Below are 27,624 nucleotides of genomic sequence, written 5' to 3' on the forward strand. Positions count from 1 at the left end.
CCTCACCCTCCACCCTCTAAAAAATTGGAAAAACTGTCTATGAAATAAATGACCTGAAAAAAAGACCAACAGGTTTTCAAAGAGCCAAACCTTAGACAAGTTAATTGTTTGAAGACACTGGTAATAAGTCTGCCATAAAGATGATAAGCTGCCCCTGGAGGAAGACCCCGGAGGAGCGCAGTGACTTGACAGGCGAGAGGAGGAGCGGCTGCAGAGACTGCGTTTTAAGACTTGGGCATTTGCGAATGATTTGGGCTGTGTTTAAAAACATTTTTTATTTCTTTTCTTTTTGTAGTGGCTGCTGCTGCTCAACAGGAGAAGCAGCAGCGGCCGGACAGCGTTACCACTTGCAGCTGCGGGTGGAGAGGGGGGGTTTGTTGCGCTGGGGGGGGGGGGTGTTGATATGCTTCGGGGGGGGGGTGTTTGATGTGCCGGGGTGGGGGCTTGGGTGATGCGCAGAGGGGGGGGGGGGTTCTGTGGTGCAGCGCTTGGAGGAGTAGGGAAGCACGTTGATTGGTTGCCTTGCCTCTCACTGTTCCGTCCTCGACGTTATCACGTTTTGACGTGAGGGCGGGACAGAGAGATGGTGACAGACTGACGAACCTAACGAACCCTTCACGTCAGTGAAGCCACGGAGTCAGCTTCAGAACGTTGGCGGTGGAAATTATTATAGTAGAAAGGAAGTTCCTCATTGCTTAATGCACAAGCATCCTTTGAGTTTTGTGTTTCTATGGCATCTGGATTTTGCCTTAACCTTTGACACTAAGGGCACGATATTCAGCAGGCGGCAAACAGTGATTTGCTGACCAGTGTTAAAAGCGGAAATGTAATTTGGCATTGAATTTCCAAGTTGGTTAAGTAAGATATTCGGCACTTAACCAACTATGGGTTACTGCATAAAGGGAATGGGGAAAAGGAATGGGACTTGATAATACCTTTCTGTGGTTACAATCAAAGCAGTTTACATATTATATACAGGTACTTATTTTGTACCTGGTGCACTGGATGGTTAAGTGACTTGCCCAGAATCACAAGGAGAACCTGGTTATTAAAATTCTGAATATCAGCATTTAACCGGCTTTGCTGACTTTGCTCCCAGAATATCCCAAAATAGCCAGTTTAGAGTTCTGTGCTAACCAGTTAAGTGCTGCTGAAGATGTATTTATTTTATTCATTTATTAGGATTTAATTACCGCCTTTTTGAAGAAATTCACTTGAGGCAGTGTTCAGCAGGAATAAGTCGAACATAAACATTAGACAATAACCACAATAAAAAGTTTGGCATACTATGCTACATTACAGTGTGAACACAATACACAATAAAACATTTCAATAGACAGCATAGGGTGTAAGCAAAGCTGGAACATATAGATAGATAACGGAGAGTAACAGGAGAAAGAAAATATGGGACTAGTTTAAAGAAGGTTGCAAATGAGGTTAGAAAGGTGCTCGAACATTATCTTGGATAGGGTAGGAGTGGATAAATATGTCCTGCTATAGTATTTGCAGCCGGTGTCATTTACTTCTTCTGTTGAAGGCCTGTTTGAAGAGCCAAGTTTCATCTGCTTTCTGAAGTAGAGATAGTCATGTGTTAAGCCCCGAACAGGCAATTTAACTGGCCAGGAGTCATTTTTGGCCAGTTAAATCATGTTGACTATCAAACCCCTAAGTTGCTGAGCTATGTCTGCATGAAAGAGCTCAGTGTCCTGCTTTTCACTGAGAGAGTAGTGGAGAGCTTCCCAAATTGTGAGTCAGGCAGGGCCACAGAGAGGGGGGGGGGCAGTGGGGGCAAGATTCCCCGGGTCTAGCCTGTCTCTCTTCAGCTCCTGTGTGTCAGGACCCATGTGAAAAGCAGATGCAGGAAGGTACTGGGTGTGGGGAAGTGGTGGCCCGAATAAGGGAGGAGGAGAGTGGAGAGTGGCTGCGGTGGCCCTGCCCCGGACCCCGGCTCTGTCTCTGTGGTCGGGATACCAATGGGGGGGTCATAAAACCTGCTTTTGGGGTCATGACCTGTGTGGTCACTTTATAGCTACATCATTATTCTGTACCCCTTGGGATGGGGGGGGGGGGGGGGCTCACACAATTCTATTTGGCTGTGATCATGGGGTTAGGGGAAGAAAAAGGGGTAAGAAAGTGAACTGAAACTTAGCAGAGTTACAAAATAATAAGCCAGGTTTACTGTTAGAGAAAAGAAGCTTTACTGTATGATCCATGTTAATTTTAGTACATTCTGACTATGTGACAGTTTATAAGTACCTACAGTCTTCTTATGGGACCAGAGATGCTGTACTGGTCCTCTGGAATTATAATTGCTACAATTACTGCAGCACATAATCAGGTTCACTGGAAGACTAAAAGATAAGAGAGAATGGGCAGGAGAAGATCTGGCTCCTGAACAGATATTAAACCTGATAAGCAGCAAAATGCTCTCCTTCCAGGTGCCCCTTTATGTAGTACAGAGATCAGAGGAGACTTTAGAGGAGATTCCTACGCTCTATTTACTTTGCATTCAGAGTCAAATCCTTCAAAGTACAAGTGGACAAAGGCTCAAAGGGAGGTTTGGTCAGTACTGAGAGTACCAAATTAAGGTCCCAACGTGGGAAAACACATCGGTTCGTAGAACGAAGCAAGTTAGCCTTCCCCACCCCCACAAAAAAACGAAGGACATCCGGGTTACTTGTTAACATAGTAACATAGTAAATGTCGACAGATAAAGACCTGCCCAGTCCATCCAGGCTGTCCATCAAGATGGCCAGAGTTGAATGTGGCACTCTGCATAGGTTTCATTTCTTCACGGTTAAATACTGATATGCTTAATCTCTCTTTCTCCCTTCCAGTTTTGGGGCACAGATAGTAAAAGTGTGACTGCACTGGTCCTACTTCCCAACTTCCAGCCTTGATCCTGTCTGTTTTTGACATTTACGAGACCCAGACTGCAGAATTCTGCAAGGCATTGGTCTTAACTTCCCAAACTGTGAAGCTGCTATCAAAGCTCACTCCAGCTATGAGGTCATTTAAGTTTTGCTTTCATTGGATTCCATCCTTTTTCTATATAGTGATCCTTTGTTTATCCTACGCATTCTTTAATTCAGTCTTCACAACCTCTTGTGGAAGGACATTCCAGACATCCACCACCCTTTCTGTGTACACAGAAAAGGGTAAATTGTGTACATCCATTTCAGATTTTCCAGTCTCTTACAGTAGTAAGGGGTTTCTTTGGGGTGCCACAAATAACTTTGCCTGGTATAAAACTTTTAACGAGGATAGTATTTGGCACTAAGAGTCTTTCTTGCTATTTTGTTATAAAATGACAGACTATCAGGCTCATTTTTTGAAAGAGATGGACGTCCAAAAGTGATATAAATCGGTAGTTGGACGTCCATCTCTCAGAGACGTCCAAATCGGTATAATCGAAACCCGATTTTGGACGTCTCTAAGTGAAGGCCGTTGCAGGGATGTCCTGCATGCGTGCAGGATTTCAGAAACCACCAACCCCAAACGAAGTAAGGAAGGAAGGACGGAGACTTCGGTTGGCGGGGGTTGGAGTCCCTCGCCAGCAAAGGGAGGTGAGGTGCGACAGCGGAGTGATGGCAGGAGGAGGGGGGGTTGAGAGTGTCATCGGTAGGGGGGTCCAGGGGCAAATCTGCGGGGGCCAGGCCCCTGTGGCCCCATAGCAGATACGCCCCTGGTAGCAGCCATTTGCTAGCATCCCTGTGTCACTTAACTATTGATTTTATTTATAATTCTGAGGCACTCTATAATAGTGACTTTCTTTTTTCCTTCTTTTTCAGACTCAGTTAAATTTGCTGCTTGAAAAGTTGCGGAGCACTGTGAGTATCCTATTCATTTGTCTTCCCTCAGAGTTTCATTTAAGCCTCCTTTAGTTAAGATGCTCAGTACTTTGGAAAGGGATAAGAGGAATGGGAGGTTGGGCCCGCTCCTTGTGGTGGGAGCATGGTTCTGTTCATTACCATAGTATATTTATTTTATTTTTTATTTGTTGCATTTGTACCCCACATTTTCCCACCTATTTGCAGGCTCAATGTGGCTTACACAGTACTGTAAGGCGTTTGCCAAATCCGGTAGAGAACAGATACAAGGTTATGTTGTGTTCGAATAAGGTAGATGCAAGGCTTTTTTTGAGGGGGTACTTGGGGGTACTGAGTACCGGCACCTTTTTCATTCTCTGCTAAAATTGACCCATGGTCCCCAAGTTTTAATGAAAGAGCTCAGGCCCTTACATACCAATTCTGTGACTGGTTGCAGGGGGCCTGGCTATTGTGGGGTGAGTCCCTCAGTGATCACACCACATCACCACCCCTGAAGGGTAGCCTGGCATTTGAGTACCGGCAACTTTTACGCTAGAAAAATCGCACTGGGTAGATGTATTCTAAGCTCCATTAGGGTCGAAAGGAGGGAGGTTGTATATTGTCCGGTACGGTCTTTGGTTTAGTTGTGTGGCCGGATGTGGAGTTTTACGTTGAATCTGTAGTGTAGGCCGTTTTGAAGAGGTTGGTTTTTAGTATAGTCTTTCTCTCATTCTTTGTGGTATTAAAGAAGTCAGTATTCAGTGGTACTGGTGACCATATCAGTTTAAACACCTTCATTTAAATTAATTCATCTGTTCAGGGCCACTTTCCCCCAGATTCTATATAGCGTTCCTAGAGATCTGCACCGAACTCCAAGCGTATTCTATAACAACGTGCGTGACTTAATTGGCTTAACAAGCTAATCAGCATTGATAACAGCTCTGAACAAGAAATAATGAGCACTAATTGGCAAAAATTAGAATTTACACGCACAACTCGCTAAGCGCATTCTGTAATGCAGTGCGCCTAAATTCTAATGTGCACAGACAAAAAGGGGGCATGGTTATGGGCGAGGAAATGGACATTTTGAAATTTACACACGTAGTTATATAATATGTTCCAGTGCGCCTAAATGTACACGCTGGGATTTACTCCACATTTTCATTGGTGTAAATGGAGGTTCGTAGTTTTTGGTGCTGAGATATCAACTAAGCATATTCAATATACTGTGCCTAAATAAATAAATCTAGGTGCCGCTTATACAATACGCTTAGTCGGCATTGATTTTTGCGCCAATGTTTAGGCGCCATATATAGAATCTCCCCCTTTATGGATAGTTGATACATATATTATAGCTGCAGCACAGTCGCTGTATACATTTAGGCTGCTATCCAGGTACTCTGAAGACCCACCCTTCCTCACTGGAAACCTGCCCCTTACTATACAGAAGAGGTACATAAGTTTGATCCTCAAGGGCCACAACCCAGTCAAGTCAGGACTTTCACAATGAATATGCATGAGATATATTTCTTACAGTGGAGGCAGTAAATGCAAATAGATTGTAAGCATATTCATTGTCAAAATCCTGTAAAATTGTGTAATCCCATCTGGGTTCTGACCCTTGACAGGTGATGTGCATCCCTGTTAGATGCATAGTTTAGAGTTATTCAATGGATTTTTGGCCTGATACTAACCATACAATGGCCAAAAATTCACAGATAAGCGATTTATAAGCTCACTGGATCCTGGTGAACATATAACCTGTTTTAAATATTATGCTGAATATATTTTTGGTTATAGAGTTTGTGTTAGTAAGAAGGAATTTAATTGTAGCTGGGCTCTTGCATTACATAGAGTGGCTGTATACATTTGTGCATGTAAAGTTTTTTTTATGTATGGGAAATCATGCACATTGACAAAGAGTTTGTGTAGGCATTTCAGTGGGTATAATTTGTTGTGATGTATATGCACACATGTTATTAAATACCTGTGTGCCTGTGTAGAGTATGTGGACACATTTACACATTTGGAGTAGGTATAAATTTGTATACAAGGATTGGTGCAATATTAGAGTTCTGAGAGCATGTCTTATAAAGGTACAGTGATACCTGTGTTATCTTTAAAATAAACTAACATACATAGTAACATAGTAAATGACGGCAGATAAAGACCTGTACGGTCCATCCAGTCTGCCCAACAAGATAAACTCATTTTACATGGTATGTGATACTTTATATGTATACCCGAGTTTGATTTGTCCTTGCCTTTCTTAGGGAGCAGACCGTAGAAGTCTGCCCAGTACTTTTCTTGTACTAAGTTCTGAAGCTAACATCGAAGCCCCTTAAAATGTACACTCCAGCCCATCCTATCTATTCAGTCATGATAAGGGTGTAGACCGTAGAAGTCTGTCTAGCTCCCGTTTTGCTTTCAATTACCGGCGTCACCACCCAATCTCCGCTAAGATTCCACAGAACCATTCCTTCTAAACAGGATTCCTTTGTGTTTATCCCACGCATGTTTGAATTCCATTACCGTTTTCATCTCCACCACCTCCCGCGGGAAGGCATTCCACATATCCACCACCCTATCCGTGAAAAAATACTTCCTGACATTAGTCCTGAGTCTGCCCCCCCCTTCAACCTCAATTCATGTCCTCTGGTTCTACCACCTTCCTGTCTCCGGAAAAGGTTCGTTTGCGGATTAATACCTTTCAAATATTTGAACGTCTGTATCATATCACCCATGTTTCTCCTTTTCTCCAAGGTATACATGTTCAAGTCAGCAAGTCTCTCCTCGTACAGTTTGCAACGCAAATCCCATACCATTTTCGTAGCTTTTTTTTGCGGACTCTGATCCTGGGGAATTGGGTTCGATCCCCACTGCAGCTCCTTGTAACTCTGGGCAAGTCACTTAACCCTCCATTGTCCCAGGTACAAATAAGTACCTATATATAATATGTAAACCGCTTTGAATGTAGTTGGGAAAACCACAGAAAGGCGGTATATAAGTCCCATTCCCTTCCCTTTCCCTTTTTACATCTTTAGCAAGATATGTCCTCCAAAACTGAACACAATACTCCAAGTGGGGCCTCACCAACGACTTGTAGAGGGGCATCAACACCTCCTTTGTTCTGCTGGTTATGCTTCTCTCTATGCAGCCTAGCATCCTTCTGGCCACGGCCATCGCCTGGTCGCATTGTTTCTTCACCTTCAGATCCTCTGACACCAACACCCCAAGGTCTCTCTCCTGAGTCGAGCTTACTAATCTCTCCCCTCCTATCCGGTATCTCTCTTTTGGGTTTCCGCACCCCAAGTGCATCACTCTACACTTCTTGGCATTAAGTTTCGAGGTATTGGTCAGTCGTGAGCAACGATTCCTGGATACAGCAGATGGGATGAGCACTGTTGATATATTATTGAAGCGGAACCGTTGATACAATAAGAGACACAATTTAAACCCCTGACGCAGCAATCGCGAAACCGGGGGCTTCCTGTCGGGTTGAGGAGTGGAGTACACCATATGAGGAGAACACTACAATGCTGAGATAAGCTAAGTGATTTTTAATGGTGTTCCCTGTTTGATCTCATTGGACAGGACTGAACTTTATATCGAGATTGATTGTAGAAATTAATTAGTGGGGACACTTAGAGTGATTAGCTGATCAGTACAGCGCAAGAAGATCAGTTTAAATTATACAATTATGAATGGAGTTTTTTAAAGCTATAAGATGGCACTCCGAGCTCATGCCTTATCTAATATAATAAAGCTCAAGCTCACCTCCAGTTCTGAAGCTCACTGAAGCTCACAGTGTGGCAGGGAAACAGTGAAGCCCTGTAGTGTTGTAGCCTGTCAGCATCACTCACTCTCACTCATACACCCGCCCTCAGCCACGCCCCTTCCGGACATAATTCGCGAGCCCAACGTTCTAATGAAGCCACTCCAGCTCCATCGACTTCCGTGAAGGGTTCGTGGCGGTGAAGCCTCTCGACTGACCATCTGTCCATTTCTGTCAGTCACGCCCTCGCGTCCAACGTGATGACGTCGACGGAGCAACCATTATGTCGACGGTGGAGCAACGATCAAACAAAGAAACAGTACGGGAAGGGAGCAGTAAGGTAACACGCCAGCTCCTCTCTCTCCCCCCTCCCCCCCAAGGACGCACCTTCCCCTGTCCACCCGCTGCTGACTGCTCTCTCCCGAGTCACTGCTCGACCCCCTCCCCCTCACCCACCGTCCACCACGAAATGCCCAATGGACCCCCGCCCTCCTACTCGACTCCCCGCTGCTCCTGACGCTGCCATCCTCCTCCCTCCACAAAACAGCTGATCACCGACGCTGCCATCCTGCGCCCTCCCGACCCTACCGTACATACACCTGCCGACACTGCCACGATCCCCAAGCTGCCACCCTCCACAAAACAAACCAACGGAAGGCCGGATGACCAAGAGGTACACGTGCTCCGTGCTAGCAGGCCGGGGGAGGAGTCGCGAATAACGGCGATCAAGTGCCACGGAGGGGTGCAGGACCACTACGAGGTGGGGAGAGAGACAGAGGGGGGGAGGCCCCTTGGCAGCCAGGCAAGCACTACAAGGTGGCCGGAGAGGCAGAGGAGGGGAGGCCCCTTGGCAGCCATGCAGGCAGGCATGCAGGGAAACATCAGTGCTAGCAGGCAGGGAATGGTGCAGGAGGAGTAGGAGGTGGGGAGACAGGCAGAGGGATGGAAGCCCCTTGGCAGGCAGGCTGCCAGGCACGCAGGCACTGGCACGCACTCTCATTCCCACACACACACACCCACTCTCTCTCTCACAAACACACTGTCTCTCACAAACACACTCGCACACACTAACTCTCTCTCTCTCTCACAAACACACACACTTGCTACCACCTCTCTCTCACACACAAACATTGACACACTCTTTCTCTCTCATTCTCTCTGTGACACACACACTCCATCTCTCGCACACACTCTTTCTCAAACATACACTCTGAGGAAAACCTTGATTTCATTTCTCACAGAAACGGGCCTTTTTTATTAGTAGCCGAATATTGGTGGCGATACTGAAGCTTTTTTTCTCCATTCATTCGATGAAACTGATTACATAAGAGTGGGAGTGTCTCGCACTAGAAATACACAGCTGGTGTGAAGTTGAGTTGTGATTTTCAAATTAAATTTTAACTGCCAGACCCTCGACCATTCTTCTAACGTTCGGAGATCCCTTCTCATTGTTTTTACTCCCTCCAGGGTATCCACTCTATTGGCTATTTTCGTGTCATCCACAAAAAGGCACACCTTTCCTTCCAACCCTTCAGCAATATCTCCCATAAATATATTAAACAGAATAGGCCCTAGCACCGACCCCTGAGGAACTCCACTGCTCACCTTCCTTTCCTCTAAGCGGATTCCATTTACCACAACCCTCTGCCACCTGTCGGTCAACCAGTTTCTTATCCAGTTCACCACTTTCGGTCCTAAATTCAACCCTTTCAGCTTATTCACGAGTCTTCTGTGGGGGACCGTATCAAAGGCTTTGCTGAAGTCCAAGTAGATTACATCTAGCGCATGCCCCTCATCCAGTTCTTTGGTCACCCAGTCAAAAAAGTCAATAAGATTCATTTGGCAGGATTTTCCTTTGGTAAAGCTATGTTACCTCGGGTCCTGTAACCCGTTGGTTTCTAGAAAGTTAACTATCCTTTCTTTCAGCAGCGACTCCATTATTTTTCCTACCACTGACGTGAGACTTACCGGTCTGTAGTTTCCCACTTCTTCCCTGTCTCCACTTTTGTGAAGAGGGATCACATCCGCTCGTCTCCAATCTCGCGGAACCTCTCCCGTCTCTAAAGATCTATTAAATAAATCTTTAAGAGGTCCTGCCAGGACCTCTCTGAGCTCCTTCAGTATCCCATCCGCCCCATAGCTTTGTTCACCTTCAGATTCTCCAGCTGTTTATAAACTTTCTTCCGTAAGCGGCGCAGTATCCACTCCATTCCCAGATGTTCTCTCGGCAGCCAACTGCGGTCCTTCTCCAGGATTTTCATTCGTGAACACCGAAGAGAAATAATTGTTTAGCACGTTTGCTTTATCTTCTTCAATCTCCACATAGCCATTCTCATTATCTTTCAGTCTCGCAATTCCATTCCTATCTCTGCTCCTTTCTCCAATGTATCTGAAAAAAGGTCTTGTCACCTCTCTTTACATCTTTAGCCATTTTTTCTTCCACTCGCGTTTCGCTAGCCGTATTTCCGTCTTTGCTTCTTTCAGTTTAATCCGATAATCTTTTCCGTAATCCTCTCGTTGCGTTCTTTTGTATTTCTTGAACAACGCCTCTTTTGCTCTTATTTTTTCAGGTACTTGTTTGGAGAACCATATAAGCTTCCTGCTTCTCTTGTTTTTGTTTACTTTCCTCACAAAAAGATCAGTCGCCATATTTATAGCAACCTTTAGCTTGGACCACTGTTTTTCCACTTCTCCTACGTCTTCCCACACCAACAGTTCCTTCTTCAGGTATTCCCCCATTTTATCAAAATCAGTATGTCTGAAATCCAGTACTTTGAGTTTTGTGCTTCCGCACTCTGCCTTCGCCCTTATATCAAACCATATGGTGTGATGATCATTATTACATAGGTGGGCACCCACCCGGATATTGGAAACACTACCTCCATTAGTGAGCACTAGATCCAGCATCGACCTTTCCCTTGTGGGTTCCGTCACCATTTGTCTGAGCAAGGCAATTTGACAGGCATCCACAATCTCCCTACTTCTTTCCGATTCCGCAGACAGGACGTTCCAATCCACGTCAGACAAATTGAAATCTCCCAACAGTAGCACCTCCCCTTTCATACCAATCTTTTGAATATCTTCTGTCAGATCCTTGTCTAACTTCTCCGTTTGCGCAGGAGGTCTGTAGATAACTCCCGTGTGGATACAGGTTCCATCTTCTCTTTCCAGGACGATCCATAAACCTTCTTCTTTTCTCCAGGATCCCCGCATTTCAGCTGCTCTGATATTCTCTCTCACATACAGAGCCACTCCTCCACCTCTTCGGCCCTCTCTATCCTTCCTAAAAAGATTATAGCCCGGTACGGTCACATCCCATTCATGAGAATTGTTGAACCACGTCTCCGTAATAGCAACAATATCCAAGTTTTCTTCAAACATCAGGGCTTGCAAGTCTTGAACCTTTTTACTTAGACTACGAGCATTAGCTTTCCATGTGCTTAGTGAGTTTGGGTGGTTTTTTATATTTACATGACCTTTCCCTCTGCCATCATGTTTATTCTGGTGGTGACTTTCCGAAATCCCCTGTTTCCTTTTGTCACCCCCACCCTCTAGTTTAAATGTCTAGAAACATACTGTCTGAATTTTTCCCCAAGGATCCTTTTTCCCATCACAGAAAGATGTAGCCCATCATTACAGTACAGCCTATTATTTTTCCACGAATTACTCCATTCTCCTATGTATCTAAAACCTTCTTCTTTACTCCAAGACTCAAACCACTTATTGAATTCCTCTGTTTTGCGTTGTCTTTCCTCTCCCCTCCCCAACGTAGGAATTACTTTAGAAAAAGCCACAGTCCGAACCAGAGATTTCAGTCCCTCCCCAAACTTCTGGAACGCTCTCTGTGCTGTAAACTTGCTATTGTTGGCCAGGTCATTTGTCCCCAGGTGAATTACAACATCAGCGTTAGAAGCGTCGCTCTCTTCTCTCTCTTTCAGTATTTGGTCTGTACATCTTGTAGCTGAAGAACCTGAAAGACATTTCACTACGTTGGAACCCCTGAACTGTGCTCCTAAGTTAATGCCTCTGATAATGGAGTCTCCGAGCAGTAATAATTTTCTGCTTTTCACAATTCTGTCATTAGTTGGGGGATGTTTCTGGAGTTGTGCTATTTTCATTGCCTCTGGTTCTACCACAGTACTTCATTTTTCCCTATCATAATGATGCAACTCTGCAAAAGAATTTGACAGGGGCAAAGCTTGGAAAGGCGATGCTTTTTGGAAACTTATCATCTTACTAGTTTGTACACCATCTTGATGACTAATTTAAAATATTAAACTTTATGAAATTACCCTCCTGGAGGGCAGTTTTTAAAATTGCCCACTTATTTGCCAAGTTGTAGGTACTTTTACTTACGGACTTAGCATTCGTGTTCAGAATGAGACTATGCCTGTGTTGTTGCTTTGAAAATTACACAGTTGCTGCACCTGCTGATTTGCACAATTTAGGGGCCCTGTTAGAAAGCCGTGGGAGGGCTAATGTGCATTTAGCGTGTGCCAAATCGGCACTACTGCCAAGGTAGCGCATGCGCATGCCTGTAATTCCGAGTTTGACGTGCGCCAAATCCTGTGGTAGAAAATATTTTTCTATTTTCTACTGTGGTGGTGTTCCCGGCAGTAATCGACAGCGCAGCCATGTTGGTGTGTGCTGCATGGTTACTGCATGAGCCCTTACTGCTAAGTCAGTTGGTGGCAGTAAGGTCTCAGGCTGTAAATAAGCGCACTCTAGTTTTAATTTTTGTGCACGCCCATTTTCCGGCCCATTAAAAATGGCCTTTTTCACAGCCATGCTAAAAAGTGGCCCAGTGCACGTCCAAAAGACGCGTCCACACTACTGCAAGACACTTTTTACCATGGCTTTGTAAAAAGCCTCATTAGTTTTTATTAGAAACATATACATGCATATTTGTGGAAGTTGAAGTACATATGCATTTCCAAATCCAAATCTTGCCCCAGTCTAGTCCCCTAAACACACCATCCCCTCACCCCTACAACAGATAACATCCCCTCACCCCTACAACAGATAAAAGCATGCATGAAGTGGCACTAACCACTGGATTCTTTACATGTGCCCTGATTTGGGCTGCATGTGTCCAAGATATTCACACAACTTAATTGCGTAACAAGCTCTTAACTATCAATAGTTGGTTGCATGCTATTCTATAAGGCATGGAGCCTAACTCTAATAGCGCATAACTGAAAATGGGGCATGGCCAAGGGTGTGCCAGGTGTGCTTCAAAACGTTGTGCACATATTTATAGATTACATCCTCTGTGCGCCCAAGTTGAGTGCCATCATTTACACCTGGTTTCAGCAGGCATAAGTGAATCAGCACTAAGTGTGATTTTGAAAAGGGCATGCACCCTTTATAGAGTTGTTCTTAGCAATGATTTTTCCGGCACCAAATTTTGAGCACCATTTATTTAATCTAGCCCTATCCCCCGGATTCTATATAGTGCGCCTAGAGATCAGTTCTGAAATCTGTGCAGATTCTATTACTACTACTACTTATTATTATTTCTATAGCGCTGCTAGACGTACGCAGCGCTGTATACTTGAACATGAAGAGACAGTCCCTGCTCGACAGAGCTTACAATCTAATTAGGACAGACAAACAGGACTAAGGTGGGGATGATAAAATAAGGGTACTGAACAAGTAAGTAAGGGTTAGGAGTTAAAAGCAGCATCAAAAATGTGGGCAATGCGGGCAGCTCAATTTGCTTAATAATCTAATGCGCAATAATGAGCACTAATTGGTACTGATTGGAATTTAGGTGCACAACTCGCTAAGCATATTCTGTAACAATGTGCACCGAACTTCTAACATGCACAGGCATAAAGGGGCGTGTTATGGGTGGGGAAATGGGTGTTTCGTGGGTGATCCAAAATTTACGTGCCTACTTATAGAATATGGCCCTATGCGCCGGGATTTACGCCGCATTTTCATTTGTGTAAATGGATGCATGTAGATTTAGGCGCTGAAATATCAACTAAGCGTATCCTATAATCGGCGCCTAATAGAATACACTTAATTGGCACTGATTTCATTGCCGATTTTTTTTTTTTTTTTTTTTTAGGTGGCATATATAGAATCTTCTCCCCCTATATGCATAATTTTTCCCAAACACAGGATGGGCAATTTCAGTAAACCCATTTCCTCAAGTAAAGCATTGTATCCATTGAAAAGGATTTGAAAATCACCTTCCTTATATATTTCTTTTCTAGATGACGGCTGCTGTCATTTTAGTAAATTTTAGTAAATTTATAGCTAACGTACTGAACAGAGTCCTCATTTATACACAAACCCCAGACACTTTAATGCCACCAGTGCATAGAACTGGAACCACATCCTCTCCAAGCATATTTATATGTAATTGCTTTTGAATTGTATTTGTTTTCCTAACTTTTGCAGTGAGATGAATCCCCTTTTTGGAATTTTATGGGCTTCATGAGTACAGAGTGCATAACTTGAGTAACAAGAATGCGTATATTGGCTTTCAGAGGGAAAACATTTCCCTTTGAAAATTACTAGATGGAAAGTACCAGTACACATTTATACCTACTAGTATAGAAAATCCAAAGCACACATGACAGTTATATTAGTATACTGTACCAGTTTTGCTATAAGAAAAGAAATATTCCAAATATATTAAGAAGTGGAGAAAAAAGACCTCAGATTCTAACCGCTCACACGGTGTGTTGTGGAAAAAAAGCTGTTCCAATCACTGGTCATGAAAAAGCTGCACAGGTTAAATGTTCCAAATTGTTTTCATTTCCAAGTTATCTCCGTCTTTTAAGTCATTAGACATGAACTGGAAGCTATATGCTTTTTTGAGGTTGTACCTTCACAGAGGAAATTTAAGACCTGAAATCCTTTTGGATGCATTTGTTTTTTCTGTTTTGGATTTCCTATTATTTGAGCACAGTTCTCTCCATTTAGAAATTTGTATACCTAGTAGCATACACACTTCCTGCCTTATTTTGCTTGGATATGTGCAGATTTTTAAAACATTCCTCAGCTCTGTCTCTAGGAATATGTCTGCTCAGATTGAATACAACTTCTATGCTTATAGAGTTATGTGCATCAGTTTACATGGATATAGTTCAAGCAATTGCTGCCCATGGAAATACCTATTAAAATTAGCCCCCTAGGTATGTGAACAGCTTCTGAACATGCTTCAGATCAGCAATTCTTTCCATCCTGGTCAGGTATCCTGCTGAGTAAGTCACTACACATCTCCAGCATGCAGTGACTAATTGTTTTCTGATGGTTTTCAGTGCTGGCAGGGCTCCTCATAGCTTGGATGTTCTGTCTTGCATTTCAGGCAGAATGGTCATTTGAAGCTTTCAGATGAAAACAGTATTTTGTTTTATAGCATCTGGTAACGGTGTAATAGTGTCAGACATTTCCTATTCACCCAGCAGGTCTCCGATTAAGGGTATGCATTGAAAAGAAAATTAGATGAAATCTTTTTTATTGGACATAACTTAATACATTTCTTGATTAGCTTTCGAAGGTTGCATTGGAAGGGGCTACAGAAGGGCACTTTCTATACCAGATGTTACTGTCAATTGTATTTTTAAAATATTAATTTTTAGTTTTTTATGAAATCATTTTGCAAGGAGTGACCTGAAGTATTCTGTAACATAATGTGTGTATAAAATATTTTAAATAGTATTGTGGGGCAAGACTTGATTTAAAAATATATTTTTCCATTTAATTTATATCCATTCAGAAAAATTAATTGCTCAGAGTAATGTACATCACAAATAAACAATGCTAGATAGCAATAAATACAAAGAACATTAAATTACCTAGAAACAGAAAATGATGGCAGATGAAGACCACATCCTTTCTAGTCTGCCCATTCATACCAGTTTATAACCTCTACAATCCTTCCCTTATAGATCATCTGTGCTTATCCCATGTTTTTTTCAATTCAGATACAGATAATCATGTGCAGCCATCCAGCAGTTTGGCCCAAAAATACCTGTTTGAAAATAACATGTCTTTAAAGAGAGCTTAAAAGGCATACATTCTGGTTAAAGGCATAGGTCCTTAGGAAGGTCTTCCCAATACTGAAGGGCTTTAACTGGAAAGCTGTTTTCTGCTTGGCAGTCTAGCCCTAGAGACTGAAGGGACCTATAATTACATATCTTGCAAAGAATTCAGGCTGCTAACAGGTCAGTAAACCTGTGGCTTTTCTTTCAAATAAGGAGCCAAACCATAAATGCTCTTTAAACTGAACCCTGTAATACTCTGGAAAACAATGAAGCATTAGTAGAACAGGAGAAATGTGATCCCACCTCTTAAAACCTGTCTGTGTTTCTGCCTGCTACATTCTGAACTTGCAGTAATTTCTTGTTTATCATGGGTATTTTGCACTTCAGTCTTCTCAGAATAAAGCATGGAGAAGTGGGTGGTATTTGTAGTGCTGTCATTGATTTGACTGTATTTCTATTAAGAAAGAGAAACATCAGGTAAAACTGTTGACAGCAAATCTTCAACTGTTTTTAAAACTGCAGAGGAATTGTTACCTGTTGTGCCTCTTATGGTGTTGCAGGTCAAAAAAGCTCTTCACTGTGGTTTACAATTTAGTGAAATGGTTCAATAGCTGTTTTAAGAGATTTTATCCAGTATTTCAGTAAAATAGTACCTAGTACCAGAAATTCACTTATAAATTTTCATGAGACTAAAGAAAATAGGATACTGTAGATAACAATGCAGGGGATTGAACTTTGAAACCTAACGCATCATGTGTTGAAATACACTGGTGGCACAATAGAATTCCTTCTAGACATATTAGTCTTAAACTTATTTTATACCATTGCATTAAACTGTAGCTGCTAAGCAAAAAACGAGTTTGATGTATGTAAGTTACTGGGTATGCTTTGGTGAGAACTGTGACATTTCTGCTTGTCTTAATGGCTTTGCTTTGTCAAGATTATCACAAATCTTTTGTTTTCAGTATTTGCTTAAGATGTATATTTGGGATGTTGTGAGGGGGGCAATATGTCAGGTCACTCGGGACCGGCTTAACCTACAGATCAGGTGAGACACTAGCTCAGGGCGCTGGTGATAGAGTGCCAAAATCCCTTTTCCCTCTAGGTCCCTCAAGATATTTTGCCTTCACCCCCTCCACTTATGGTTCATCATCCCCCCTGTTCTCTCAATGCTCCTCCTCCCCTGGTCTACCTGGTCTTTACTCCTAGAGGTTGCTGGCAGTTGCAGCAGTTGACACACACAGCCTGCAGTTGGCCTGGATCCTTTACTCTCACATCCCTCCCCCTCTGATTCAACTTCCTGTTTCCAGTGGGTCTGCATACAGCAGAGGGAAGGCTCCAGGCTGGCCAGTGTTGCCAGGTGGGCGGTTTTCCGGCCCAATTGGGCGGTTTTCCACGACCTGCCGCGGGAAATTTTTGCCTGCGGCGGGTCACGGTTTTTTGGGCTTGTTTTTGGGGTCTTTCGGCGGTTTTTTTAGTGTTTTTTCGGGCCGCGGGGCGGGGCTAGTGATGTTTTGGGCGGGTTAGTGACATTCTGGGCAGGGCCGATGACGGGGAGGCGGGGCTGGTGACGGAAGAGCCAGGCCGATGATGGTGGGGGCGGGGTTGATGACGGCGGGGGCGGGGTTGATGACGGCGGGGGTGGGGGTGTCAGGGGCGGGGTTTGACTTTGGGCGGGTTTTGGGCTGGTTTGGGTGGGGAAAATTTTTTCCATCTGGCAACCCTGAGGCTGGCTGCAGGCAGCATGTTTGAATCACTGCCAGTGACCTCTAGGGGTAAAGACAAGTTTGAAGGTAGGCCGAGGGGGTGGGGAGGAGATACTGGATTGTGTGCAGGGGAGTGGAGTGTGAAATACTAGATCACAGGCAGTGTGCAATTCAGGAGGCACTGGTGAGAGAGGGCACTGATGCAAAAGTTTGCTTAGGGCACCCCAGTCCTTTGCGCTGACCTTGTCCACATTTCTCTTCTAAGAGGCTCCCTGGGAGCATTGGGTTGTATTTTATTTGTGGAAAAATGCAAGTTGCATTATTCAGTTTATGTAGTTGTATACTGAACATGCTTAATTAAGTTGCCGTCTTATCAATAGGGCTCCAGTTTTATTCGATGTATCAAGCCCAATTTAAAGATGACGAGCCACCAGTTTGAAGGGGCACAGATTCTGTCTCAGCTTCAATGTTCAGGTAAAAGTTTTTTTTATAAACAATGTAGAGGTCTCTTGCAGGTTTTCTAGAGCAGCAAGTCTCAATCTTTTATCTCCGAAATCCATTTAGGATTTAATTACATAATTCTGAACAGAGTTGAATCACCTGGAATTGCAATTTTCATGTCAAATTTTCTTTCATTAAATTGATAAAGAAGACATTACATAAAACATTAATAGGGATATCAGTTGATAATGGTTAGTGCGGTGGCCTGAGAATCAGGGAAACTGCGTTTAACTCCCACTGCAGCTCCTTGTGACTCTGACCAAATCACCTGTTCCTCCATTGCCCTAGGTACAAAATAAGTACTTGTATATGTTTAAATCTTTTTTTATTAGTTGTAATTGACAATTGAACAGGTACTTGTCAAAGAAGTTACTTACAAGAAATGTCATCCAACACCATACAATCAACACAGCAAATTACAATACGACATTTATATTTTCTCCCCCTCCCCCCCTCCCAGTGCCTACTAGTACTCCTTGGGCATTGTCACACACTGATATTAACAACAACAAAAAAAACAAACTTATCAATTGTCTGGCAAGATTGCTCATTTAATATCAAAGCCACGTGTGTAAGTTGCCTAAACAGTATTGCCCTTTAGGTGTGTCCCCTCCCTTACCCTCCTGCCCTACCAATCCCTCCCTCTACCCTTACCCCTCCTATGTAAGTACTTGTATATAATATGTAAACCACTTTTGTTATAACCACAGAAAGGCAGTATATCAAATCCCATCCCCTATCCCCTTTCCCTTTCTTGAATTTTGTCCTAATATGACTGTGTTGTCATTGCCAACTGACATTTTTCAGTAATTAAGCATAAAAACATAAGAACAAAAGTGTTACCATACTGGGACAGACCGAAGGTCCATCAAGCCCAGTATCCTGTTTACAACAATGGCCAATCCAGGTCACAGGTACCTGGCAAGATCCCAGAACAGTAAAACAGATTTTATTCTGCTTATCCTAGAAATAAACAGTGGATTTTCCTAGGAGAGAGGGGGTGGGGTGGGGGTGGGGGTTGAAGATGTATGAGGCAAAAAAAGTAGGGATAGACGAATGGTTTTCAGTAAAGTTCAAAGGGCACACTTGAAAGTAGATAAAATAATGTCTTTATGGGCGATATCAACTGTATCAGGATTCTATAACAGATGATCAAGGGACTCAACATGGACCCATGTTTCAGCGCCACCACACCTGGGTCAGGAGTCATGCATTCTACATATAAGCACCAAACAAGTGCCTGGCAGAAACACCAATAAGTACCAAAATTCCATGCTACCAATCCCAGGAGAAGCAGTGGCTTGCCTATGTCTTCTCTAAACCTTTTTTAAACCCAGATAAGCTAACTGCTGTTACTACAACCTTTGGCAACATTGCCTCCTATCCCTCATTAATTTTCTTCAGAGTCTCTTATGAGGAAGATTGCCAAAAGCTTTCTGAAAATCTAGATACACTACATCAACCAGCTCATGGTTATCCACATGTTTATTCACACCTTCAAAGAAATGAATCAATTTGGTGAGTCAAGACTTCCTTTGGCTGAATCCTATACCATGTTTGTCTATGTGTTCTGTAATTTTATTCTCTATAATAGTTTCCGCTATTTTGCCCAGCACTGAATTCAGGCTTACCGGTCTGTAATTTCCCGATCACCATGAACTCTTTTTAAAAATTAGTATTACATTGGCCACCCTCCAATCTTCAGGTACTACAGATAATTTTAGCAACCGGTTACAGCAGTCAGCAATTTCATGTTTGAGTTCTTTCAGTACCCTAGGGTGCATGCCATCCTGCTCAGGTGATTTACTTCTCTTTTATTTGTCGATTTGGCTCATTATGTCTTCCAGGTTCACCAAGAATTCTTTCAATTCTTCACCCTTGAAAACCCTTTCTAGTACAGGTAGATCTCTTAAATCTTCTTCCATAAAGACCGAAGTAAAGAATTCTTTCAGTCTCACCACTATGGCCTTGTCCTCCCTGAATTCCCCTTTTGCTCCTTCAGTCCCACAGATTCCTTCAGATTTTTTCTGCATCTGATGTATCTGTAAAAGTTATTACTGTGAGTTTTTGCCTCTGCGGCAAGAATCTTCAAAAGGACTTTAATTGTTACTCCTTTTTAAAATTAATTTTGTGTTAATAGTTTTTATCCTTTTCCTCTGGAGTCCTTGGTTTTTCTTTTGCACTAGAAAACTATTGACATACACTGGTCAGCAGTGTTGTGGCCCTATATGGGAAGATATTTTGTGACTCTCCTTCAGCTCATTTGGATCTAAAGTGGCCCTGACTTACAAATTAGTGAAGACCACTGTTATAGGATATAGAAATCTAGTAAGATGTCAACCGGTTATGTTCCCGATGCTGTCACAGTGACCTGTTAAACCTGGAATGTGGTTATGTGTTCCTAATATGAGGATCAAATGTGCCCCTGATGCTGGCAGTTTGCTGCCAAAACATGTTGGGCAATTACTAAAAACATCTTTATGATAGGACAATAACAACATGCTCTTTACCAAAGGTTGCTTTCTTATTATATTTCATTTGTTTCATGGCAACTGGTTTGTTCTTTTTGGCTGCTGTTCTATGATTTGGACTTTTGGTGCTGCTGGTTTGTACCTCTTCACTTCCTGGATCCATTTTCTAGCATAAATAGCTAATGCTGGAGCCCCATCATTTGATGCAGGTTTAAAATCTATCCAAACTATGAGAAAAGTGCAAGGGTACTTAAATTCAGAATGCATCAAACAAGAATGCTACTCACATTCAAGAACAGAAACACTTCCTGCTGTACTTTTGCTCAGGAAAAAGACTCCAAATCAATGGACAGTTCTCTATCATAATCCTGGCTATCATTCTGTGTTTGTCCCAGTGCACCAGGTTTTTCTGTCGACAGTTCAAGTACAAACCAGCAATTTTATAAGTAGAAAGCCATTGGCAGATGGGTACTTGAATAGTTAAACAGAAAGTGCAGATGTCTGATCACAGGCGCAATGCTTCACGATGAGGTTTTCTGTGAAAAAATTAGCATGGATGTTTTTGCAGTTAGCAAATCTGAAATGAGGCCTGAGGCCTAGGTTTTCGATTAACTCCTTCCTAGTGTGCAGACTATAAGATATTCTTGTCTATCGTCATTGTAGCTTTCAAAATTCTTCATCACTTGTTCACCACCACCACTTTAGTCTTGATATTAAAGCTAATTGGACTGCTCCGTTGGATAGAGTCCAGTTTGGGAATTGTCTTAGGGCCCCTCTTTAGAAGCGCAGGCTGCAGAGATGTGCTACAGCCTGTAAGTGCTTATTTCAGTCCCAGCACATGGCTGTTGCTTCTGACCTCTCTAATTGCCAGTATTTACTAACCATTTATAGCTCTGCAGTATGCTATCATTTAAATTTCCCATGTAATCTTTATTATTCACTTGTTTTGCAGGCATGGTGTCTGTCCTGGACTTGATGCAGGGCGGTTTCCCATCACGGGCCTCATTTCACGAGCTGTACAACATGTATAAGAAGTATATGCCTGCTAAACTTTCTCGCCTGGATCCCCGGCTCTTCTGCAAGGTATTAAGATCCTACTACCAGAGTCAATGGCCTGGAGCAATTCTGCTCTTTCTCATGCTGAGCGAAACTGAGTGAAATGATTCAGCTTTTAATCATTTTATTGTGTGCTCTGAAGAATGTTTTTTCATTGGGCATCACTTCAGCTGATTAATATTTCTTTTATATTGTAGGCCCTGTTCAAAGCTTTAGGCTTAAATGACATTGACTACAAATTTGGTTTAACAAAGGTGTTTTTTAGACCTGGCAAGGTAAGTAACAAAGGTGTTTTTTTAGACCTGGCAAGGTAAGTGGTTACTTTGTAAATTGGGCACAAAGAATCTAGAATAATGAAAAACCCATTCTGTTAAAATGAGATCTTAAGACATTGCTTCTGATAGCTTTTAACTTTTGAGTGCCAGTTGTTTTAAGGCTCTTGGTTACAAATTTGCCAAGTGGAGGAATTTGATTACTTTATTGTGAATCGGCAAGTTAAACATCCTACAGGGATGAAAAATGGAATAATTCATTGTACTTAATTTGCTTGTTTAGGCAGCTACATTACATTGTAGATTTCTGTTTTCAGTGGTACTTCTCTAAAATTATTGTTTTCACTTTTCAGTTTGCAGAATTTGATCAAATCATGAAGTCTGATCCTGATCATTTAGCAGAGCTGATTAAGCGTGTTGATCACTGGCTCATCTGCAGCCGCTGGAAAAAGGTTCAGTGGTGTGCGCTGTCTGTCATTAAATGTATGTAGTTTTTCCATTTACTGCCTCTGCCATTTTGTACTTAAAAAAAAATTATTCAATTTAAAATTTTACAAAGACAAAATCATCTTTGACAAGAAAATTACCTAGAAATAGACACAAGCAATACTTAGGGAAAAAAATTACAATATTTAATCAAATTAAAGCTTTGTGTAGGCTAATTAGTCCACAATTTAAAGAGAGCCAAAAGTAATATCCAGGGGAAGTTAGGATAAAAAAAAAAGAAAGGAAACAAAGAAAGACAAGGTAACACTTCTAACTAGCAGACTCATTACACAAAGAGCCCAAGATACCCTTTGAGTTCAAAACGTTGTGCAACTGAGGCGGTTCAAAGAAAATGTAGTTTTTATCCTTAAAGAAAAGAATACATTTACAGGGAAAACACAACTGGAAATGAGACAAGATACCACTTGTCTCATACCCAAGAACTTCTTCTCCTTTCTTGGATCCATTTAGAAAAGCTTGGGAAAATCTGCACCTTCCAACCCAAAAAGATGGGCTGCAGTTTTTGAAGCAGTAATCTCAACAAGGCATCCTTATCTTGTGAAAAACAAAGGATACAAGCAATGTAGCTCTTTTTTTTTTTTTTTTTTAAATTTTCTCCACCGTCTGTTCCATCAATGTTATTGCATCCAAACTGAACATTCAGTGTATACTATAACTTTTGCACTGGTGGAAAAGACTGCTCAGAATACTTAAAAACTTCCTTTAGAAATTTATGAAATATCTTAAATTTAAGTTCCTCACAAAGTTTCCAAGTTTTCCACCTTACAGTGAGTCAATAGTCTGTCTCCAACAATCTGAGCCTAATTATCCTGGATCTTTGTTACTGCCAATTCTAATTGGGTTTGTTTAACCACAATAGAATGAACTTGAGTCTTGACTTCTCTCACTTGCACATCATTATTTAAAGAAACAGACATAAAAGAAATGCAAACCTTATGTAAGGACTCAAGTGCCATCCAAATTGAGTCCAAAGAGATCTGTTTAAGTCTTGATAATGGCTGAAGCACAGCTGTAAACAAAGAAACCACCTCCGAAGTAAAAAGCAGAAGATGAAGAAATCACCCCAACAGGGGAGGTCTGCTGATGCCATAGCCAGAGATCGCTGACTACCCGAAAATGCTGCTGGGTCAAGCCAGCAACAGAAGTCTCCCCTGACACAACTGCGGTCAGCGCTCACTTCTCGTCCAGCTCTGACATCCCACAATCCATGGGGGGAGAAACTGGAACAAGCTACTCTGCTAGCTGTGGGATAGGAGGGTTTCTGGTCCTGCCGGGCTGAGCGACGGTACGCTATCCAGTCCGGGTCTCTTCCCTGCCCCGGAAAGGACAGAAACCATCCGGTAACAAGGAGTGAGTGGTAAGTGGTGCAATAGACGGTTGACAAAAAGCTGGAGTCTCCAGCTTCGGGGAGAGAAGACCCTTCAGCTTCACCTTCTCTTCGGCATACTCCCAGCGAGGAGGATAAGGTAGTAACAAACGTTAAAGTTCAAATGGGCGCACTCATTGCAGCGATCCTTGTTGCACCACCATCTTGGATCTCATGGTCTGCCATTTTGAACTTTGTAAAGAACAGAAATAAGTTTGAATATATTGGAGTTAGCAGTTGATAATTATTTTCAGGGGAATTCTATATGTGGTGTGGAACGTTAGGTGTTACTTTGGTGCGGAAAAGTGTTCTAATGGATTCAAGGCACTGAAACAGGGCAGAAACAGCAGATCCGCCCGAAAACACACTTCTGCGTCCATTTATAGAATAGAGCGCATTTCTTTGAGGTTCCGCAAGGGGTGTGACCATGAGAGGGACATGGGCGGTTCAGAGGCATTCCCTTAAAATGCGCACATGTAATAAAATAGTGCAGATCCACGCCCAACTTGCACGCCAGGATTTACTGTTGAGTGCAGATCCCAGCAATATGCGATATTCTATAAAGGGCACTGATCCCAGAATGGCCATTATAGAACACTATTCCGCGCCAAATTTTAAACACCATTTACTGAATCCAGCCCTTTGTTTGTCAGCAATAACTAAGCTGTATGTGACTGAGCTCTTTCTCCCCTTTGATAAGAATTCTAGAGGCTGTCATCCGTGTAGAATCAAAACTCTTATGGAGGAATATAAGACATTATATTGTGTTATATAGTTCAATGCATATCAGTCACTGGAGTATTTATAGGCTGAACTCCTGCTTCTAGTCTGTTCTTTTGTTTAAACAGTGAAGTGAAGCCAAGCCAACCTTGCCCATAGTACTTAGATGATCATCTTTTGAAAATGCAATTTGCAATATTTTGATAACGGGTCATGGATTTGATATACCACCTTTCTTTGGGTAAACTAAATTGGTTTACATATATTATATGCAAGTACTTTCTCCATAGGCACCCCGTATAAGAGGATTGGGGAGGCTAAGTCTCCCCAGCCCAACCGTGACTTTTCCTGCTGCCCCCACAAGCGCAGGGGTCCTTCCCTCCTGACTCAGCTCCCCGACCGGCAGCCCTCCTCCTCTCCATTCCCCTGGCCCGCCCCTAACCCCACCCCCTTTAGCCTCCCCAAACAGTTGGGCCACTGACCACCTATGACTTTCTCTGTCCCTACTGGGCTCATAATCTAAGTTTTTTGTGCCTGGGGCTATGGAGGGTTAAGTGACTTGCCCAGGGTCACAATGACCTACAGTGGGAATTGAACACAGTTCCCCTGGTTCTCAACCCAACTGCTCTAACCATTAGGCTACTCCTCCACTAAGGAAAATATTTTCTTAATATCATGTTGAAGAAGCATTTAATAGGTAGTTGCAAAGCCATGGTTGTCACAAAATACCTAGCCACCCTCCTTGGGGTTACCCTGCAGCCTCTCAGAGAGTCTATCCCCAGTACAGCTCAGGTCCACCTGCCGCTTGTGCTGTACACTAGCACCCTCCTCCCACTGACTGGTCACAACCTCTTTTGGGCGAGTCTGCTACTCTGAAATTATCCCTAATGATTTCTAGTTTACTGGAGGCCATGCTCCCAGTGGTCCTACAGTTCCAGAAAGCACTCACAGATCCAACACACAAACCACCAGGCTTCTTTATCAATCCAGACAGGTGCCTGGCAATAAACTGAAACATGTTTATTGTCTAAAAAATTGAACAGTGAAACAGAAAAAGTGCAATCAGCAAAGCAATAACAGGTGACTGAAATATGGATCAATTATAACACTAACTAAACATTTGTTTACTATCTACATAGTACCTGGGGAGATCAGGACATATAGCTGCTCACCATTTATCAAATATAACTGTTTTTACAGGGCTTCAGCAAAGAGCTCTCTCCTCTCTTTCTCGGGCTGAAACTGGAGCAAATGCCAGTAGCTCCTGGGTAACTTCAAACTCCAGGCCAATCAGAGCCTAGAACAACAACATTTGAAAATAGCTGGCTACATCACTGTAGACACTTCCCCCTTTTTCTGTATTAATTAAAGAAGAAAAGTTCTGTTCTCTGTAATTGCTTTCAGCATAAACATGCACCACTTGCTGGCCAAATTAGAGAAATACATTGCAGGAAAATATCAAAACAATTATCACAGGCTTAAAACATACTGTTCTGTCACAATGGTAAAATAACACATCTTACTATAGTAATATTTACTAAGGTACTGCAGATTAGTGACATCCACAGTGCATAAGAACATAAGAGTAGCCATACTGGGTCAGACCAATGGTCCATCTAGCCCAATATCCTGCTTCCAACAGTGGCCAATCCAGGTTACAAGTACCTGTCAGTAAATATTGGTTTATGTTGCTGCAGCCAGGAATATCACATGTTCTGGCTGCAGTACTGCAGATAGCATGTCCCAAGTCAGGCCTGTTAATATCTTAAAAGGGCTATGGGAGAGGAAGTGATTACTGCCAGGCTGATGGCTGCTTAAGCCCTGAAACTCTTTACCACTACAAATTAAGGGAGTGCAAATCGTCTGCTTGGCACAAGGTTTTGGCAGTTGATCATGAGTTCTGCTCCCCTTAGAAAAGGCAGGTAAAGTAGAAATTGCCACAAAGGAGAAATGGTGGAGTTGAAGAAGGTTGTCTTCACTGGAGAAAAGTCATGGCTGTCAGAAGAGAACAATATGGTGCCAGATGAAAGAGGGAGAAGTTGGACTCATAATGGGATAGCCCAAAAACAGAGCTATGAATTGAGTATGGAACTGGTGAACTCGAGGGGAGAATTGAAAGAGTGGTTCTCAAAACTTAAAGTAGATTTTGCTTCTATAAGAAAAGATTCTTGAAAACATATCTTAACTGAGAGATGAAGTGGTGGCTTTGGAAGGCTACATAGAGAACCATCAGGATTTATTTATGGGAAATGATGGCAGTGACAGAATAAGGATTTTTACTCATTGGATCAATTCTTGGGGACAAGTGGTGACTAATGCTGTTTAAGGAGTTGACCTAAAGATAGGGCCTAGAGCAGTGGTTCCCAAGCCTAGTCCTGGAGGCACCCCAGCCAGTCAGGTTTTCAGGATATCCACAATGAATATTCACGAGAGAGATTTGCACGCAGTAGAAACAGTGCATGCAAATCTTTCTCATGAATATTCATTGTGGGTATCCTGAAAACCTGACTGGCTGGGGTGCCTCCAAGGATCAGGTTTGCGAACCAGTGGCCTAGAGGGAAGTGATTTTTTTTCTACCTCTTGGTTTGGCATTATGCTTTAAAAAGAACAAAACAGATGGAAATAACTGCAGATCTTACTCCATTTGAGACACTGTATACGATAAGAGATCTAAAGGCTGCTGACTAGAGCAGAAAGTGGGCAATGGGGATATACATTATGGCATGGAAGAAGATATAGGGAGAGCACTGGAACATCAGTAGTGGAATGAGGTCTTTAAAAGAACGGCAAAGTTTTTTTCGGTCTCTGCAGCGACTGTTAAAAATAGATATAAAGTATTGTTTAGGATGTACCTCATGCTGGTGAGACTGAACAAGATGGCAACTGCAGATTCAAAATGGTGCTGGTGAGGCTGTAGTGAGATGGGAGGCTTTTACCGTATGTGATAAGGATGTCCAAGAATCCAGGGTTACTGAGCTAAAGTAATAGCATTGATGCAAGAGAGATTGGTGGTGGGGATGCAGGATGACCCTAAGATTTTCCTCTTTAATTTCACAGGCATTTTGACTGAAACTTGAATCCAGATTTTGTGTTGGTTTTGGTGCCGAATCCAAAACCAAAATTCGGTCGACCTCTATTAATGATAGTGTTTAGTATTTGCCATTTAACGTATAAAGGGGATGTTTCAAAAATGTCCACTCCTACAAAAAAAATTTGTTATGCTTTTTTTTTTTTCTTGTGAATTAGTATTTAAATTAAGTGATTGAGATGGAGCAAGGAAAACCTTCTGTCATGAAATGCCTAGCACCTACCTGGGGCTAACCCAGTGGCCACCTAAAGGGGTCCAACCCAGCACTGCTCAGGTCTGCCTACACCTATGCGTGCGCTCCTATACTGACACCCTCTACCCATCGCACTGGGTCCCACTTGCCTCTGGGC

The 27,624-nt window shown here is 42.6% G+C and overlaps 1 protein-coding gene across 5 annotated transcripts in view; it reads left to right on the forward strand.

Annotated features, from left to right (window-relative positions):
• MYO6 (myosin VI) overlaps positions 1–27,624 on the forward strand; it is a 407,005-nt gene that overhangs the window by 263,915 nt on the left and 115,466 nt on the right. For all 5 annotated transcript variants that reach the window (XM_030199055.1, XM_030199058.1, XM_030199059.1 and 2 more), the window contains exons 19-23: positions 3,792–3,830; positions 17,674–17,767; positions 21,218–21,348; positions 21,519–21,596; positions 21,947–22,076. In XM_030199055.1, coding sequence (XP_030054915.1) covers positions 3,792–3,830; positions 17,674–17,767; positions 21,218–21,348; positions 21,519–21,596; positions 21,947–22,076 — 472 coding nt within the window. The remainder of the gene's footprint in view (positions 1–3,791; positions 3,831–17,673; positions 17,768–21,217; positions 21,349–21,518; positions 21,597–21,946; positions 22,077–27,624) is intronic.

This window comes from Microcaecilia unicolor, chromosome 3, assembly GCF_901765095.1.
Source record: "Microcaecilia unicolor chromosome 3, aMicUni1.1, whole genome shotgun sequence".
Taxonomy (NCBI): Eukaryota; Metazoa; Chordata; class Amphibia; order Gymnophiona; family Siphonopidae; genus Microcaecilia; species Microcaecilia unicolor.